Here is a 19744-nt window from a genome sequence, read left to right on the forward strand (position 1 = left end):
TCTGACAGTACAAGTTGAACTTTCTTGTGTTTGGACAAAACTTTACCCAAATGTGTTGAGGGAAAACTCCAGGCTCAGTAGCAAACATTTAAGCTGCACAATTAGACTTTTATTGATACTAAAATAAACAAATAGCTTCCCTGAGTCCGTGGGTCTTAATCGAAGTGAGCCAGTGTTAATCCAAAGTAAGTGGCAGTCAAGAGAAGCAGGATATTCATGGCAACTGAGAGCCACCTGATAGCACTGAAAAGTAAAATTATCAGGTACAGTAAAATAAGCTAAATATGTGATACAGATGCCTTATCATATCTGATGAGGCTGTCATCCAATAGTAAAAACAAGCAAGTTTCCAAAAACATTTTTGTTCCAAAGAACCATAGTTCATCATTCAAACACCACATAGTATTTTTAAAGATACTATGCCTTTTACAATAATGTCTGTCTTTTATGTAATAAAACTGCATAGATTCCCTTGAATTGTTTAAGTCTTTTTGATACAGTAATTCACACAGTATGCTCTTAAAATGTACAGTTTAAAATATTCTAAAAACAGAAACAGATTTGTACATATATCATGAATTAAAAATGAGTACACTGACTTACAGAGGCCACAAGGTGGCAGTAATGTCTAAGAAGTGTATTAGTTTGCACAATCCAGAAAGTAACTAGCTAGCTAGCATGAAAGAGTGAAAAAACAGGCATTTTGCTGACGTAATAATGCGATATAATCTACACACGTTAGAATAGGTCAGTCACTGTCAGTGACTCCCAAAACAACATATATGTCCTGTGGAGAGCACCAGTGACAGTAAGTCATTACAAAAGTCATGTGATGTTAAACACATGATTTATGTTGTGAAACAGCAGCAGAGAACAGAAGTAGATTTTGTGCCTAAAACTAACCAAGTAGATTTGGTGCCTTGACCTAAGCAAGACGTTTTGGTGCCTAAATCTAACTAAGTAGTTTTGATGCCTAAACATAACTAAGTATTTTTGGTGCCTAATCCTAGGAAACAGGTTTTTGGTGCCTAATTTTGTTGCTGTAATAATGTGATGTAATCTACAAGCACAATAAAGTAAAGTAAGTTAAGGTGAGGTAAAGTACGGCAATGTAATGTAATGTAATGCAACGTATGGGAATGCAGCATAACTAAAACTTCACTAAAACACTGACCTTCAGTTTCACAATGGACATGAACCTCAGTCTCCTGGTTAAAAGTCCTGTGTTTATTTGACTTATCCATCCACCCCAAAATGTTACCTGACTTCTTCCTTCTTGTCTTAATTATTTCAGCCAGTAGAAGTTACGGCCTAACAATAATGTACTGTAAATATGTTAAGATGGGTGTGGATATAATAACTGTTCAGTAAGGAGTTGAAAGACGGGGTGTTCGATCATTTCTGCAGAAGTTAAAGCCATGGCAAATTGTTAGTTCAGGAAGAGCCCTGAAATCATCTTTGTATTAGCTGATAATACAGAAATACATACAAGTGTACAGTGCAGCCATTATGCCAACTGGTTTAACCTTTGTGACATGATGTTGATGAATATTGAATACAGTACCTGACAACATCCATATAAACATCAAATACATTGTTTTATTGACTTAAGACTTTGAGAAATAGATTCAGTATTTTCATTTTCAGTCAGACTTTGGCTGGAGTTATTTGAAATGTGGGAAAGAATCATCTCTCTTTTCATCAAGCTTTGCAGGTGCTACTCTCCCTGTTGTATTCAGTCTATTGTATATTTGTAACAAAAGCAGATTAGAAACCCAGTTTCCACTATACATGACAGAGAAAATCTGCAATCTCCAGGAGAAATCTAGCTGGGGAAATCAGATTTATTTAATCCCCCTACCCCGATTACTGAAAGCAGGTTTCTCCATTACATGACTTTTAAAATAGGGAAGTTTTCTTGCTCTAGTTCACTCTCTCTGCTCTCATAGCATTGTTTTGGCCACAGTATGCAGCTGTTTTCAGAGGAAAAGTTCTAAAAACTCTATGTTCACCACCTGCTCAGCAGCAAACAGCAGACACACACAGTTAGAGACTAGCTGGTGGAGCATTTAGCAGCCAAAGAGACAGATATTTTTCTTAGGAGCTGGTGGAGACCAAAAATAGAGCTAAAAGAGAAAAAATATCAGACCTACATTTAGGAAACAAGACTCCAGATGAATGATAATATCACCCTGTGTCACCCTGGATGTGTAAAATAAAATAACACGATCACCATATCAACTTAAAAGTTTATGATATATAATATTATATATTATTATATATATTATGATATATAATATAACTGCGATTGCTAGATTTCTTTAGCGCATCAAGCGGAATTCCCATTATAAGCTAGCATTGAGCTAATGGACTGAGCACTAGTTATTTACAGTATATTTATTAAAAAATCAATTCAGCAATCAAGACATTGATTCTGGAATCATGAAAAAAAAAATACACCTGTAGTTCACGACTTGTTTCCACTGCCCCCAAGTGACCAAAGTTGTTGTTATTGTAGGTTTAAGAAATTAGCTTCTTGGAAAAACATCATTTGGGGATTTTGTCTGTATTTAACAGATTGCAGCAGAAATAGACAGGAAACATTGGAAGACAGCAAAATTTCAGTTATGCATCTTGGACCATCTGGAGGAAAAGGTGCGATGTGTCTGCTCATTTAACTAGTTTACTGTTCTCACAGTAGACTGAACTGAATCTATCATCTGAATTTCTTTAAAGATCTTGTAAAGCAACAATAAATGTGTGTTCTGAGTTTGTCACACTGCAGAAACATGTTATTAACCACCCAGAAATTTAAACAATCAAAAAAATCACTAAGCATATAAAATTAGGTCTCAAAATCATGAAAGAAAACCAGTTTTCTCTGCGCTGAAAACCTGGGGATGTGTCCACTCCGCTGTCTCAATGTCAAACACCACTACAACCTGAAACATGGACGCTCCATCTAGCAGCTTTATTGGACATGTCCAAACATGTTTGAGGCACCAGAGCCAGAGGACAGTGACAGGATGATATATAGTTTTTCTTCTGTGTCAGGTTGTTGGAACTGAGGTGAGCTGAAGTGAACTGCTGGGTTGATTTGGACTGAGGGGGACCATGGCTCTGGCACATAACCGAGCCATGTTTCAGGTCCCCCCAAAAAATCCTGAACACAGAATTGTGAACAGAATTTTAACGGTATAACTCTATAACTCAGTTCTCAGTCTTTTCACATTTTCAGCAACTATTTTCTAACATGTATAATGTGTTTCAGAAGAAAAACTTTTTCCTTTACACAGACTTTAAGTACTCATTATTGTATGTAACCTCCTGCAGTTAGTCTGGGTCAAGTCAGATCAGCCTGTGAACAGAAATAACACAGACACAGTTTAAGAGTATTTCCTGTACCTGACTCCTGAGCATGTGCTGAGAGCCACCCAGGACTCTGGATGTCCTCTTACATGGCCGTGGTAGAAACAGTGATCCTGAAAGAGAGAAGAATTGCAATCAATACTTCATATTTCATCTGGAGGGAAGCTTTAAAATGCTATGATAATGTTTATGCAGACAAGCCTCCGGTGCAGCCAACAATGAATCGATCTGCTGGATCGATGGTGTAAGTGTCCCTAAAGCGGGCCACGTGCTCCCGCTTCACGACTCCGGCTGCCCACTGTATCCGAACAATGAGGATGACGAATCGATAAAGATATGCAAAGCTCCTTACAGCGTGACGCTGTTGGCCACTCAAACATCCTGACGAGAATTTGAAATGAATTTACCAAACAAAAGAGGCAGAATTAGAACTATGGCTGATAATAAGAAGGCAGGCTGCTCGGGGGTGTCGGAGACACGTGTGTGGATTCAAAGCTGTTCAGGTGGCAGCTGAGTGACTCACTGCAGGAGTCTTGTTATCATAGACAGCCAATGTTTCCACACTGCCCTGATAAGCCACATCAGCATGTTAACAGAATCAAACACACTGCTGGGAACCTCTTTGTCAGAGATAGTGGACGGCACACAGCAGCTGATCTTTCATTACAAGTTTTTCTCCTATTATTTCATTTAAGGTGCCACATCACAACAAAAATCAAAGTTCAAAACAAACAGTTAGCTACAAAATACAATCACCATCAACCACCCTCTCAATTATAATGGTTCCCCTCTGTTTCCTCTCTGTGTGATACGTTTCGATCTAATGAAGCCACGCTTGTTGTTTTATAATGTGTCCTAAGATTCACATGTATTGGAGCAACATTTTTAATATAATTTCAGACATTCTTGATTCAAGAACTGAGCGGGTGCCACAAAAAGCTTCATCACATTGTCTCATAAATGATTTATGAATTATTGCACCATGGTCTGGTGGAATTCTCTTTTCTGATTGGCCAGCAGGTTTGCATTAAAACCATTTAACGGACACAAAGTTTGGCGACCCAACTTGTTACCATAGCAACATTAATGAGCACAGTTGTTAAGGCTCACAGCACTTCCTACCTGGAGGTGATGTGAAAGTGTGAGCGAACAAACAGCTGATTGCTTCAGTTTTCTTTAATGTGGACGTCCTAACCTGCTCCATGTCTCAGCCGACAGGCTGAGACACATGTCCCTTGCTTAAAAAACTTGCTCGTCCTGGCTCTATTTCAGCCAAATGTCTTGCACCTCCAACCTGTTTTATCTGGTTAAAATCGATGTGACATTCTGTTTCCCCTCATCAAAGCAGTCAAAGGGAGGATGAGAGACTAATTAACAAGGTTGAGAGGAAGCGGCACCTTTGATATGATCCACAGCAGCCTTTTAATAGGAATAACCTCAAAAAGGATGGGGTTTGGAAGGTAAAAAGGGAACTTTTCAACTTCAGCCTTATCAACTGTGGCAAGCCAGATGAGTTTGGTTGTAAAAGGGACTATTACTCTGCTTTCACAAAGCTAGACTGACTATGACTTAGATATAACAAATAGTCAGACTTCAAATAGACATCTGAATTAATCAGTTTCACAAAGCAGCTTAGTTTTTGACTATCTTGAGTGTTCCTGGTTCCTCTGTAAGGAATCAGGAACACAAGTTTGAATCGGCTCAGTAGACCCACACTTCAGTAGCTATCAGCTATCATATCAGTAGCTACCTGACAAAAAGTACCGTAATTATATTTTGTGAATTATGACCTGGCTATGGCCTGAGTCCTGGAAGATAATACAATAATGTTACATCCTCCAACCAGCAGGGGAGCGATAATACCTGCATGAGACGGGTCTGAGGTACTGCAGTTGGACCCTCTTGGGGGACTGTAGCGCAGCACACTAGTGTGGACATTATGGAAATGGACCAGGAGCCTGTGGGCTATTAATAGAAAATCTAAATCATCTCCCTGGCAGAAAAAATTGTGCTTTGAGTTTGATGCATGTTCTCTGGAGGTATGGCTCATATGACTCTCAGCAGTATGGCAAACGAAGGCGCTCTCATGTGGTTTAGAACTACTGTTTGGGGGTGTTACGGTTCACTGGTTAGATACGGACACGCTGGACTGGAAAGAGTGGTGGATGGACTAACACCGTGTGCAGCCATTGTTCAACTGCAGCTGGGTACATTTTCGGAAACACAAACAAACAAAAGGACTGTTACAGCATTTGCAATCATCAAATCAAATGTGTCTATTCTATGTTTATTCACAAGCACATTTCAGTCTGTCAGTTCACTCTGTCTGCCCTTTATATGTTATACATTGTATTTTTTTTTTTTTTACAAATGCTGCAGTCATTCAGGAATTATCCACTCCCCTGTATAAACAAGTTCAATCTGCAGTTGTTCAGGAACGATCCAGTCCTCTGTTCAAACGGATACAAGCTGCAGCCGTCCAGGAATTATTAATGAGCCGTATTAATGAGCTCGGCCTGATGTTGGACGCATTCATCCAGGAATTATTCACTACCCTGGATAAACACAAAGAGCTGTGGTCATCCATGAATTATATGTAAATCTTGCAAATGAGTACAACTATAATTCTATATTTAAGTTAATTATGAATATATTCCACTTGTATTCAGGGACTTACTTACTTAATAATACTCAGAATATGATTTATTCATGTGAATTCTGAGGGTGTTTTTGATTTTTTTTTTTTTTTTTCTGAAAATATTTTTTAAAAGATCAAACTCTTCACCATTAAACCTTGTAATGGGCCAACCTCCTTTTAGAGTCTTATGAAGTTGACAAAATGTTACTTTTTTTTTTCATTTTACAGCATAATCATAGTGAGCTGCCATTTTATTTGTTCTCCCCATGCTAATCAAAATATTCATTTTTAAACCATAATTCTTATTTAGCTTTGATTTAGAAGGACTACAGAGTTGACATGTTATGGTTGAGACACATCTGACAGCAATATTATTTGATGATTTTTTTTTTTTTAAATAGAAAGTTTATCAGTGCTTGAGCAGTTTTCCCACCTTTTTTAAACCAGGAAGTGAAACAGGGGTCCTTCAGATATTGCCAACCCCTTCTATACCTGATGGAATTGGAAGAGTTGACAGATATATGGGACGCAACTTTAAAGGGTCAATACTGTCATTAAAAAAAGACTTGTGCTATTCAATTTTTCTAATAGCACTTTTCTATACTTTTGTTTTCAGTGGATACTGTTAGTTTTAGATTTTGAATGCTTTTAATGCCTTTTTAAATTGTTTAAAAAAATTGTGTCTGGGACAAGGCTGCTTTCTGGTACAGAGCAAATTTAGAAATACAAAAAAAAAAAAAAAAAGACAAACAAACAAACAAACACACACACATACACACACACACACACACACACACACACACACACACAAACCAAAACATTAGATAAATTACATATATTTCATATATACAGTGGTGGAAAGAGTGCTGAAAATCTGTACTCAAGAACAAGTACTGTTACATCACTATAACATTATATACAAGTAAAAGTACTGGTACTAAAAAAAAAAACCTAAGTAAAAGTAATCTGGCAATTTTTGTCCAATCCACCAATTACAGAAGCTCTCCAGGCAAATGTCAAACATGTCGGTCTCAATGAACCAACTCAGTGTTAAAATATTTATTATTTTTTTGTACTTTTATTTCTTTATTTTGTCACAGGTACTGAAAACAACATAAGGTCTGTGCACTTTTATATTTTATAATTTTGTCCTTGCTATTTTGACTGAGTTTGATCTCCAAAACGATTTGGCTTCTTTGGAGAATAACCCCCAGTGCATGAAAAAAAGCATATTTTGTTAGAATTTTTCTAATCTTGAACCTTTTTGGTCCCTGAAACAAGGTTCATTTTTGAATTATACAAAAAAGACAGCTTTCTTTTTCTTTTCATTTCCACTTTCTCCATTAATTTCATTGCAAAAAATACAAAAATACTGAAATTTCTTTTCTTTTTTTGAAAGTTGCCTCAAAATAGGCCTTTTAGACTGAAACAATCCCCTAAGTACATACTTGAAAATATACTCATAAAAAGTACAAGTACCCCCAAAAAACTACTTAATTACAATAACTTTGTAATTAGTTACTTCCAACACTGCATATATATACGAATCCTTAATAAATGCATACTGATCCAAAAAAAAAAAAGATAAAAAAGTAAGGGGGATTCAAATGTTGGTATTCACAATTCTTAAAGTTTTTGGGTTTTTTTTTGGGAGGACATAATTTGTCCAAATTCTCAAACATGGATGACATACAGATCATATCATGTCTGTTGTAACAGCAGTGGAGGGTTAATGACATCTGTTTTAATTCAATTTTCTTACTGACCATGTGTCAACATTTAAATGAAATAATTTTACACAGAGAATGAATTCAACATTGACATTAAACTGAAGTCTGTACCAACTCTTTGACAGCTATTACCCCTGATGAACTGTGTGTGAACACGTGAGCAGCAGTGAATGAGGAACCTCAGAATTCAGTTCATTTTAGGATACATAAAAGCCAAGCAAACAAAAGACTTTTAATACCCTGAAGTTAAAACCAGACACACTGGCAGATGGTATTACAGTACAGTATTATAACTTGTATAAAAGGTAGAAAAAAAGAAGAGAAAAAACATGAAATTAACACTTTCAACCTTTAAAGTACAAAGGTATCACAGGTTTTTTGATCTCTAAAAGCACCTCTGCCTTTGGGCCTGAAGACCCGCTGTTAGTGTTGAAAAGGGATTTATCACCACAAGGTTTAAATTATACCTGCATGTCCATTTTTGAGTATTCAAAAGACTGTCAGCTCATCAGAGAGTGAAATGAGCTCTTTCATTTGAACAGCAGCTGCAGCGGTGAGTGCTCTGTTAGAGCCAACATACAAATCAACTGTCGGGGAGAAATTTCTCTGCCAGCCCTCAGCAATTAGTCTGGTTACATGTGATGTGGACTCGGTCCAAGAAAGCATCCCGCCATGCTTTGTTTGAACTGAGTGGGAAGTAACCTGCTATCTGTGAGGGCCTCGTGCACAATGCCACTTTTTTGCACATACGCATGTTCACAAACATGTTTGCGGCTTTAACTCTGGTGCGTTCATGTTAGTTCAGTTTGTTTGATCAGGTTCTAACAGAGACATTTGAACTCAAGAGGCTGTCGAGACACATGTTCTCAGTCTCAGTCGGTTCGTTAAAGACAATTATGTAAATTATAGAGTGAATGTCTGCTCTAGTCTTTCTTTCGGCATTAAAATCTACTGAAACTACTTTAGAATCTACCAGAACTATTTTACAATCTCCTGGAACTAATTTCTTTTCTACTAGAACAAAATTAGTTCCTACATGAAACTGCTCACAGCAAAGTCTGTGGATTATCTTGAATAACCAGGGCATCATTTTTGGAAAGAGACACTGGTTCTGAATTTTTCAAATGTATTATTTTGGTGATACAACAAGCCGAGTGTGTGAGACATTTTGTCTCATTATATTAAAGAGAAGGCAGACATCTCTACGGCCAATATCTCTGCAACTCACACCAAAAAACATCTGGAAGGATAAATAGTGCTATGGGCCAGGGGAAGAATATGTATTTTTGATTTTGGAGTGAGCAGAGTTCTAAACCAAAAAACAATGGTTTAACAGTTTACGAGGCCAATCAGACAGAGACTCATCGCTACAGGCGCGGCCATTTCAAAAACAGCTGGTGCGCCTTTGGAACAGGGCTGCATGTGGGAGCCGGGTGATTACATATGATTACATTGACAAGCGGTGCAACTCCGTGCCTTGCACTGAGAAGTTAAGAATATTTTAAGTTTTATGAGCATCTAAAAACCACAACAAAAAATAAACGGGTTACAAGTGAGGAGCGCATCATAGAAGAACAAAGGTTTTGCTGACGATGGATTTCTAAGTGCGCATCTTGGTGTGATCGCCCACTAAGGAGAGAGCTCTTAGTGACACTCCTCTAAATATCTTTTAAAGGAACTATAAATGTGTGTTTTGAGTTTGTCACACCGCAGAAACTTCAAAACCATGAAAAAATGAGCTGTTTTCTCTGCTCTGAATGCTTAGGGTGTGTCCGCTCTGCTGTCTCAGTGTCAAACACCACTACATCCTATAAACATGGACGCTCAGTCTAGCAGCTTTATTGGACATGTCCAGACATGTTTGAGCCACCAGAGCCAGAGGATGGTGACAGGATGGTATTTTTTTTTCTTCTGTGTCGGGTTTTTTGGAACTGAAGTGAGCTGAAGTGAACTGCTGGGCTGATTTGGACTGAGAGAGTCACTGAAGGTGTGTTCATAACTGGCTGTTAGGAAGGTTGAGCAGAGAGGGTGGTGGTGTCGTTCTTGTGTTGGTTCGTGGGGTTTATATAGTGTTGGGGGACCATGGCTCCGATATGACACAGAACCAAGTTTCAGGCCCGCCCAAAAAATCCTGAACACATACATCAGTTTAACGGTCTAACTCTACAGTTCAAATACTACATAGTTCTCAGTCTTTTTACGCTTTCAACATCTATTTTCTAACATGTAAAACGTGTTTAGAAGAAAAAAATCCACTTTTCTTTACATAGACTTTAAAAGAATTGATTTGGGCAGCCCAGATGTTTGAGTTTTTCCCAAACTAACACATTTCTAGCACCCTGATTTATCTGGCAAACACTTTGTTCATCACATTTAAAAAACATCAAATAGGAATCACTTGAAATTAAGATTATTTCAACTAGCTCTGGTTTGCCCAGAATTGCAGAAACTGAATGAACTGAAGGAATTTTTAAGTCTCTAGTACAAAGAAAATCAAAGGCATTAAAAGATCACATCCCCAGTTTTAACGTTTAAATACAACTGACCAATTACCAAGAAATACCACTGTTAATGATTAGTTTCTATAATAAGATACAAGTGATTTTGACTAATCTCAGTGCTGTGGTGGGAAGACTGTCTTCATAAGTTTATATTCTGATGAAAGGGACAGAAATATCTTCTGCTAGAACCTTAACCACAGAGCAAAGCCTCAATTTATTCTCTGTAGTCTGGACAAGCCTAGTGAGGCGAGACTGTCAGGCTCTATGAATCACGATACGAGCAGAATCAACTTGAGAACGTTCATGTCATACAAACTGATGTTAACGTCAGGCAGATGTTGCAACACGGGCACTGTGTTTCATGAAACTGCTCTTTCTTTTCGCTGGAGTAAACCACACGTCTCTCTACTGTACCGTGCTGCGCTGAGTCCTTTGTTTCATTCTCGTCTGAAAGTTGTCCCAACGTGGGTCCTTTTGCAGGTCACGGCACCCATCGGTCAACAGCAAGAGAGCCAAAAACAAACCCTGTATTCACATGATGGTTGAAAGGGATTTTTGTGCAGCGAGTTGACAGTTATAGCTCAACTTGAAATGATTGCTACACAATAAAATCTGACAGCTTATTTCCAACATGAAACACTAAAAACACTAAAAATAATACCTGACTAACACAGGTACAAACAAAGGCAGAGTGACTAAGCTTAAATGTTCCAAGCTCTCTTTATAATATAAAATAGGTTACAAAAGACTTGAAGAGAAAATTGTGCTGAAGCAAAATAAAGACATATTTACCTGTCAAACTCTTAAAATGAAACAGCAGGGTTCAAAATCAACCGCGGCCCGCAAAAAGTTACTCTTTGACCACTAATTATTCAACACATCCTCATTCCTAAACACAAGAATACCAGTGGAGAGTCCTGGGAGGAACAGACTGACCGGACCTAAAGAGACGTAGGTCATGTTACGTTACCAGTGGTGGACAAAGCAGTCAACCGCAGTACTTGAGATCAAGTATAGATACTCCTGACCAAATATTACTCAACTACAAAGTTTATCAGTCAAAATTTTACTAATACTAGAGTACTTGCTTTTAAAAATACTTAAGTATTCAAAAGTACAAATTACAAAGTACATTTTCTTATATCAATACATGCTGTATTGTTTTCATGATGCATTTACAGAAGCTTGTAACTCTCTGAAACCACCTGATGATGCACTGACCTGCTTGTAGAAACACTCTGCTACACAAAGTCTATAGAAACACCTATAAACACTTCAGCATAGAAATACAATCAAAAACAAAAAGGACAGATATTTTATAGTTACATTTTCTGATGTAACTGTATTAAAATCATCACATAAAATTAGATTGAAGCCAACAGTAAGTTGTTCTCCAAGCCTGTTAAATAACTGAGATTTTTTTCTGTCTTCAGGACACGCCTGAAGCAGGTACACAGGCTCTCGCCCAAGTGGCACGGCTGCAGCAAAGAAATGATGTTCCTCTTCTATGTCAAAGTCCTCGGACATTTTCTTCTTTGTGGAAAGTTTGTGAAGTCAACTCTGCATGTAACAAGTCACTATAGATCTCTCTCTGTTGTCTGAGTCTCTTCCAGGTAGCATGTAAACACAGATGTGAAGGTATCGTGAGATCTCGTATATCTCATGTCGCGTTGCTTGAGCGAGAGCCTGTGTACCTACTTCAGGCGTGTGGACGAGGATCAGGTCTGAGAGGCTACAGTTGACATTTAGGATAAAAACATGGTGTCTTTTTGGGTCAAATTTTAATGTCACGGCTTACAGATACTTTGATTACACCACATGAGCAGTATGGAGACATTTTGTGTTTTTTTTGTTCTTTTTTTACATTTATAAAACTGGTCACCATTCACTTCAATTGTACTGGATTTGGCTGCAACACTGTTTTCCACTGAAGCTCCAGGAGTGTTTTGTGAACCAGAGATCTTCACCCATCCTCACATCAGCACAGGGGGGAGGAGATATTGAGTGAAATTTCATTTTTGGGTGAACTATCACTTTAAGTCCAGTGTTCTACAAAACCAGTGAACCATATTTGTCACAGTCTAGCTACAAATATATCTGGGCTCTTGAAGTTTGGGTTTACTAAACCTACTCATGATCCTTACACAATGACCAGAGAAACAAAAGACAGACTATGAAATAAGTAGATGGCAACAAAAACTGAGGACCAGATGGAAGGAGAACTTTAAGAAGAGAATCTGACATATCTGAGGTCGTAATGTACTGCAGTGTTGTTAAATTGCCTTTTACATTAGTTTACATTTGAACCACCAAAAATGCACTTTGCCCAGTAAATTTAGGGGTCTGGTGGTACGTGGGGCCAGTGCAACTACCTCTTGTTGAATAGCTATGCCATGAATTTTTAATCAGTGGCAGTATTTCCATAAATATACTGTCACATGTTTTAACGCCTGACTGATAAATTGTTCAAGATGTGTCTGAAATACTTGATCAGCTGATATTAACTTATCGCAGATAAAACTACAGTACAGATACGGTACTGATCTGATTAATTAATTTAGAAACAGTCTCTCCAGCACATGCATGCTAACACTTCAGCGAGCACAATGTTCATCCACAGCCTTTAACGTTATTAGTAACACATTCTGAAGCTAAATTTAGCAACATGTAGTGACACTAGTGCTGTGACGATGACCGTGTGAGCACAGAGTTGAGCTCAGTACCGCTGTTAGCACTTTTTTTCGGGGGTTAAATCTCATGTCGGTAAGCAGAATTGATAAAGGAATTGGTAAAATAAAATCTGATCAATTCATCATTCAGTTGTTATATAGTGGGTGACTGCTCAAAAATGACAAACAGAGAGCAGCTCCATAACTTCAGTAACCATTGAATTCTAATCAACTTCCTTTGAAGGAGTTATTCATCATTTAACTAAGCATAGGCGTACATAATTGGGCATGCAGCGCGGGAGCCAAAAGTCTACTGAGGACAAATGGATGATTTGATTCCTGTGATGTGGCACTTAACAGCTAAGTTGATCAAAGGGCCAAATCAGGGTGCTCAACCACCTCTGATCATCAAAAACTCTTGAGATTTGAGACGTCTGCAAAGATCCTGATAAGTCGAGTCTCTAAAGATAGAAATCAAGTGACTTCAATCGACGTTGTGTGAAGAGGATTGTGATACTGTGGATGAAAGACCAAAGAGGCAGCCACCAGAAGTTTTTTTTCCTCAATTTTAATTCTCAACATTAGTTAAAACCAAGAAGAAAGACAATGACCTCACCAACATTTGGGAATTTATGCTGGTTTGAAGCTGAACTGATTAGAAAATGCTGCTGCTTTTAATTAAAAACACAATATCAAGGTTGTTTTTTTCCAAGGAAAGTACGGTCTGTTGAGACAAGCAGAAATCTTTTTAATGTTTTCTATTAAAGCCTTTGCTTGCAGGATGATGGGCACACTTTGTATTGAATACCTAATCAACACCAGACCTTTGTGTCATTAGTTTAGTTTAGTTTAGTTTGTCTGATTTATAAAAGGACAGTGCAATGACATCGATCATTTACAAGAAATGAAAACACGGTTGCACCAGATTTAGCGAGATGTTAATTTCCATCTGTGGTCCTACACACAACAAGCAGAAGCAATAAATAAAATTTAAAGTGCAATACAGACTACAGTAGATGCAGGTGCCTAACATAATAAAAACAGTAAGAGCACACTGCACCGTCAAAATACAATATGAAATGTGAAATACAATTGCTACATTTTTTAAGTGACTAAGTTACTGATGCCTCTGCCTGACACAAGAAAAATGATAAGTACAGGCTGTACAATACAAATTACTGTAAGAAATACACAATAACTACATTATAAGTGGCAGCACGTGTACCCATGAGGGTAACATGTAACATCTATGCACCCTCGGGGGCAGGGGTCTCCAACCTGAGGCTCCAGAGCCACATGTGGCTCTTCAGCTCCTCTCCACTGGCTCTCTGTGACTTTGGCAAAAAATGACATGGAAATGAATAACATTATATTTTTAAAATATTTTTCATGTTTCATTGTTGTAGGTCTATGAAAAAGTTGAGACAGCTCAAAACTTCAAGCCAACATTCTACATACATAGTACATCAGTTTTCAAGTCAGACGTAGATATTTGAATTTTTGAAACCCAAAATGTTGTATTTTAAAAAATATACTGTAAACCATTTAATTTTAAGTCAACAAAATAGTAACAAATCAGGTTCACAGTTAACTGTGACCAAATTTTGAAAAACAGTTTTTTTGAGTTTCTCTAACTTTTACTATAAATGTATCTAAGGAAGAATAGTAAATTATCTCAACTAAAGGTCAGCAGAGAGTTTAAGTTTGATTTGTGCATAAAACTCAAAAATCTATTGCAGTATGTTGTACACCAAATTTAAAAAAGTGTTAATATTTCATCAACTAAAATATCAAAAACTAAGTCTATGACTCTGTGTCTTTTCCTCTAAACTGTGATGGTGGCTCGTCTTCTTGAGGAGAGCATTTAATAGACAGATTTTTTCCCCCCCTTTTTTGGCCAGAAATTGCTCTTTTGATCATAAAGGTTGTAGACCCCTGATCTAAAGTAACCTCTAACATCTATCTAAGATCAATAAAATACCAGGGAAGTGGATTCTGACATTCAGTTTCAGAATATACGCATTATAATGTCTATTTTATGTTCTTGGTCTAGTCATATTACTAATGCACCAGTCTTAGTTTGTGCTAGTCTGTGTAGTTTTTGCTCACTTTGTGATGAGGAAAACTCCTCTGGTGATAGAAGTGAGTTCCTTCGGTATCATGAAATCTTCCATGTTGAGCTTCAAATGTTCTAAAATAAGATTTTCACCTGGTTTTAAAGTTGATTTTAAACATTTAGGGGGGGAGGGGGAGACATAAAAGCTTCTGCTTCTGCTTCTGTCAGAAACATTGATGGCTTTATTTCTGTTTGAGGTTAAAGAATGAGAGGCTCTGTCTGCTCTGAATTATAAAGCTCCACTTGTTGCACAAAGTTCATCCAAATGTCACCTGCTGGCTCGGTGCAGGGTGGAAGAATCTGGTAATACACTCAGATATACGCTTGTTTATTTATAGTAAATATATTCAGAATTTATGTGACAGTCACTGATCAGCCGAACAGAAAAACATTGATCATGGCCTCACAAGTACAAGATTATTTTTTCATATAAAAATGTTACAGATAGTATTTAATATTCATTTTATTTATCAATTTATGAAAAAATAGAGAAAACATTGTCTTTTTAGAACACACATAATAAATGCACTGTTAAAAGTAAATTACTCAGTGGTAAAGAAATAAAAATCCAAAAATAAATGTAAAATTATAAAATAAAATAAAAATAAATCATTATAAATAAAATGTCTTGTTATTACACTGTACTACTCATTATTTTCGTGGTGCTGCTGTGATATTATAGATCTGTTGAGAAGGAAATGAGGAAAGTGTCATGTTGTTCTATTATCCAATGAATTTGAGCTCAGAGCTGCCACACACACGCCCACACAGCCTCTGATTGGTCGACAGCCTAAACCAAAGGTATCACGCGATTGCCAGTTAATGGCTAACAACAATGCTAACAACAAAAACAACAGTTTTCAACACAAAGATATGGATAAATAATCACAAAACACATTCAGAGTTAGATTTATCGTTATGGAAAAGTTCGGTTCAGTTACTTCACTAAACCCGGCCGGACGGTCACACACTTTTTTCCAGGTAAAACAGAGATAAATGTCATCATCGTGTTTCTGTGCCATTTAACAAAAACATGATCATTAGGGGATCTAGAAGAAGAAAGGTCATAAGATTTTTTTTTCCTTACTTGAACTTTTAGTGTCACTTGAAGTCGTTTCTGTTTTTCTCATCTTTCGGGCAACGATATCTGTTTATAACATTTCCACTGAGTGATAATCAGCATTAGACGCTCTATGCAGTCAGGGAAATAATGATTAACAACCAAGTATGAGTTTTGTTTACTTTTTATTACAGCAATTTGGTTGCTGAAAAAGATCAATGCCTGTTAAAGGGTTAAAGCATTTTTTTGTTTTTTTAATTTTGTGCTATGCAGGTGTGTGTGTGTGTGTGTGTGTACCTGTTCTGGCATTAAATGTACTCAGCGTGATGTTGGTTCGGGGCTTCTGGCAGCAGCTCTCAGTCTTTCATTTAGCTTCTATTTCCTCTCTCTCACTCTCAACCTGTCTGACAAGCTCTGTTTCCACACACAGCCTGTCTGACACATGGCCCACAGTGTTAATAAAGTGCCTCATAATTTATGCATCACTTACGACAGCGGCCTCGTGCCACTCTGACATCTCCCACGTGGTCAGAAGAAATATGATTCAAGACTAAATCCACTGTTGTACAGTGTAGGAATTCAATCTAGCACTCTAGAGTTACTTTATTATAAATTGCTGCAATTTCCTTACTTTATGAATTCTCACTCCTTCAATCTGTTCTATCAAGCTGTATGTTAGTTAGTGATTTCCTACATTTCCCAAAAAGCCTTTCATTAGCCCCAAGAAAAAAGATTCTCTGTACTTTCTCCTCTGGGTTCAGTGAAACAGACGAACTGAACAACAGGAGTGAGAGTGACTTAAATAAAGAGAAAGATATTCTTCTTCTTCTCTTCCTGTCACACCTCCATCACCTTTACAGAACAGAAAGAAAACTCTTCCTTTCTGTAATGACAACACACACTCATGTTGTTGATCTATCTGAACAAAATCCCATCAGCCAACACTTTGTCACACAACACATTTTACTAGTTTAGATTAATATCTATTAAAGCCATGCTGTGCTTTTAGTTGACATATGAAGATAAAGGGATATCATCCCTACATCACACGCAGGAACACTTAACAGAGAGCTGCACTGGAGCAAAATCCTGAAGTGAAGAGAAGTTTGAAATGTAGTTTTTCATTTACAAACCCTTTTCACCACTCACATGTTAATCTTCTGTTACTGAGTTGTACTCGTTCTCCTCATTCTTATAAAATCTGAAACACAAATGTAACTGTAATGCCGACACTAACCCCACTCCTGTCCTCTCAGTGTAGGAAAAGAAAATCACTGCACTGACAAAATGAGTTTTCAACCACCAGTTAGTCGTATTGTATGGAAGACTGTTTAGAGGAATGTTTAAATTAAATAATTTAATCAAACTCAATCTCCTCTTTTAAATCTCTTCCTAAGACCCACTTTGTGTGTACAGATTTTCTTAACTGAAGCTGTTAAGCTTGTTGTATCTTATTTACTTGTTTTAATCATTTTTGTTATTTACTTTTATTGTAAATCAATTTGTAACTTTGCCTTCAACATATGCTATATAGATAAAGTTCTTCTTCTTCTTCTTCTTCTTCTTCTTCTTCTTCTTATTATTATTATTATTATTATTATTATTATTATTATTATTAATCAAATTGAAAGATTTTTCATTTATGGGCATGATGTAAGAAAATGTATGTATGATAAAAAACAAACTTTAGGAGTTTCATTTTTAAAAAGACACTATTAAAACCAAGATTAAAACAAAAATAAAAACATGTTTGACAATTCAAAGTCGTTTTCACATTCAGTTAATGAAACTGAATGTGAAAATGAATTTTCAGCTTTGAATTTGAAGACAATTTGCAACTTAATCTCAAAAATTATATTGCAAACTGGACTTTTGCATCTAAATAAAAATAATGTCCTGATGTTAACTCAGTTACAATGAAAATGAAATACATTTTTCTGCAGGCAAAGACTGACTTTGACAGATTTTTACAAAATTAGTCTGAGAATCTTTTCATTGTACAACCCCAGTTTCAAAAAAAAAATTGGAAAAAAAACGTAAATAAAAACAGAATGCAATGATTTGCAAATCCAAACTTTTGTAAAATCAAAGTCAGACTTTATAAAAATGAACTGATTTTATTTTATTTTCATTGTAAGTGAGTTAACATCAGGACATTAAGTTGCATATTGTTTTTAAATTCAAAAATGAAAATTCAATTTCACACTCAGTTTTATTCACTGAAAAATGATTTGGCCAATACATTTTTGTTTTAATCTTGGTTGTAATAATGCATTTTCAAAAATGAAAAGTCTGTATTTTTTTACATCATACATAAAACAATTCTTCATCATTAATTTAATGTAACTATGTCTCTCTCTATGAACAGTGGAGTTTTCATTATAATTTTCATTCTAGCAGTAATAATGCATTTTCACATATGAATTTGAAAATAAAAATGAAATTCTGAAATCTTGTTTTACTTTTGTAACACACTTCATGACTACACAGATATAGAAATAACATTTTATAAAATACTTCGATCTTTGGAATTCATTATCTCTCTGTCTTGGTGGATGAATTAACTAAACTCAAGAGGAGTATTTAATCCAAATTTCTTTATCCTTTTTAGAGTTTACCAATATTCTTTATAAAGACAATTTCAACATTTAACTGTTGTAAAAAACAAACCAGTTGCCAATATCACACTCTGTGTCCAGCCTCACATCAGATCAGACTGTAAAGTCATTTCAAACATAATGACCCTCCACTCTCTGCACCAGGAGCAAAAGAACCATATGTTCATCCCCTCTAATGTCTGCAGTCTTTGATATATGATCACAAAGTGGCATCACCTCACTGTGGGATCTATATATTGATGGCACTCAGGCCTCTTTTCAACAGTTAGTTAAGAAAATGACGTTCCGAGGGCGCACTTAAACAGATATTACCACCTCTGGAGCTTTAGCACCTCTCATTCCAGCTGTTTGCCCTCCTGTCCTCCCCCGGCCACACCCCCTCCGCTCTGGATTCTGTTCTCGAGCATAACACAGATGAAGAACAGTCCAACTACTTAGTTAGTGTATCAAATCTTGCAGGTTTGGACTCTTTAAAACAGAAATGGGAAGATACCATAGGATGTGTGGCACAAAGTTATTCAAAGCACGTATTCATTCTCTATTTTGGTCACATCTCAAATGATTCATTGTCTGGGGTTTAATATTAAAACTTCAAAAATGTTTGGATAATCTGTTTACTTATTTCAGTGGCAGTATTTGAAGTAACTCTGCAGGGTGTTAACCTCAGCAGAGCACAAGCTGTTGTTGCTTTTTGCTCATTTCTGGCCAGAAGACTGGTCTTATGTAAACAACAGGACTCTTCACCTCCAACATCTGGACACTATTTGTATTATTTACAATTATAGACGATCTGCTGTTTCATCAAGGGATCAGCTAAACGCTTATTTGCCACCTGGCTACCAACTTCTGTGGCAAGAGAAGAGCATTATGCTCCCTTTTGTGTACTAATACATCATGCATGTCTATTAATGCATGGTCTGTTCTTGCACATTGAGGGGGTGGGTATTGTTGTTTATACTGAATCTGTATTTGTTTACTATTACTTTGTATGACCTTTTTTTTTGCATTTTTGAAGGGATAGTTCCCACAAAAAATTCAGTCAT

General features: G+C 36.7%; 1 protein-coding gene across 1 annotated transcript in view; it reads right to left on the reverse strand.

The window, feature by feature from the left end:
- Positions 1-19744, reverse strand: part of adam19a (ADAM metallopeptidase domain 19a) — a 300955-nt gene that overhangs the window by 91210 nt on the left and 190001 nt on the right. The window contains exon 5 of the mRNA XM_084711868.1: positions 3406-3482. Within this exon, the coding sequence (XP_084567994.1) occupies positions 3406-3482 (77 nt within the window). The remainder of the gene's footprint in view (positions 1-3405; positions 3483-19744) is intronic.

Source organism: Lutjanus erythropterus, chromosome 23 (genome assembly GCF_056507025.1).
Source record: "Lutjanus erythropterus isolate fLutEry1 chromosome 23, fLutEry1.hap2, whole genome shotgun sequence".
Taxonomy (NCBI): domain Eukaryota; kingdom Metazoa; phylum Chordata; class Actinopteri; order Lutjaniformes; family Lutjanidae; genus Lutjanus; species Lutjanus erythropterus.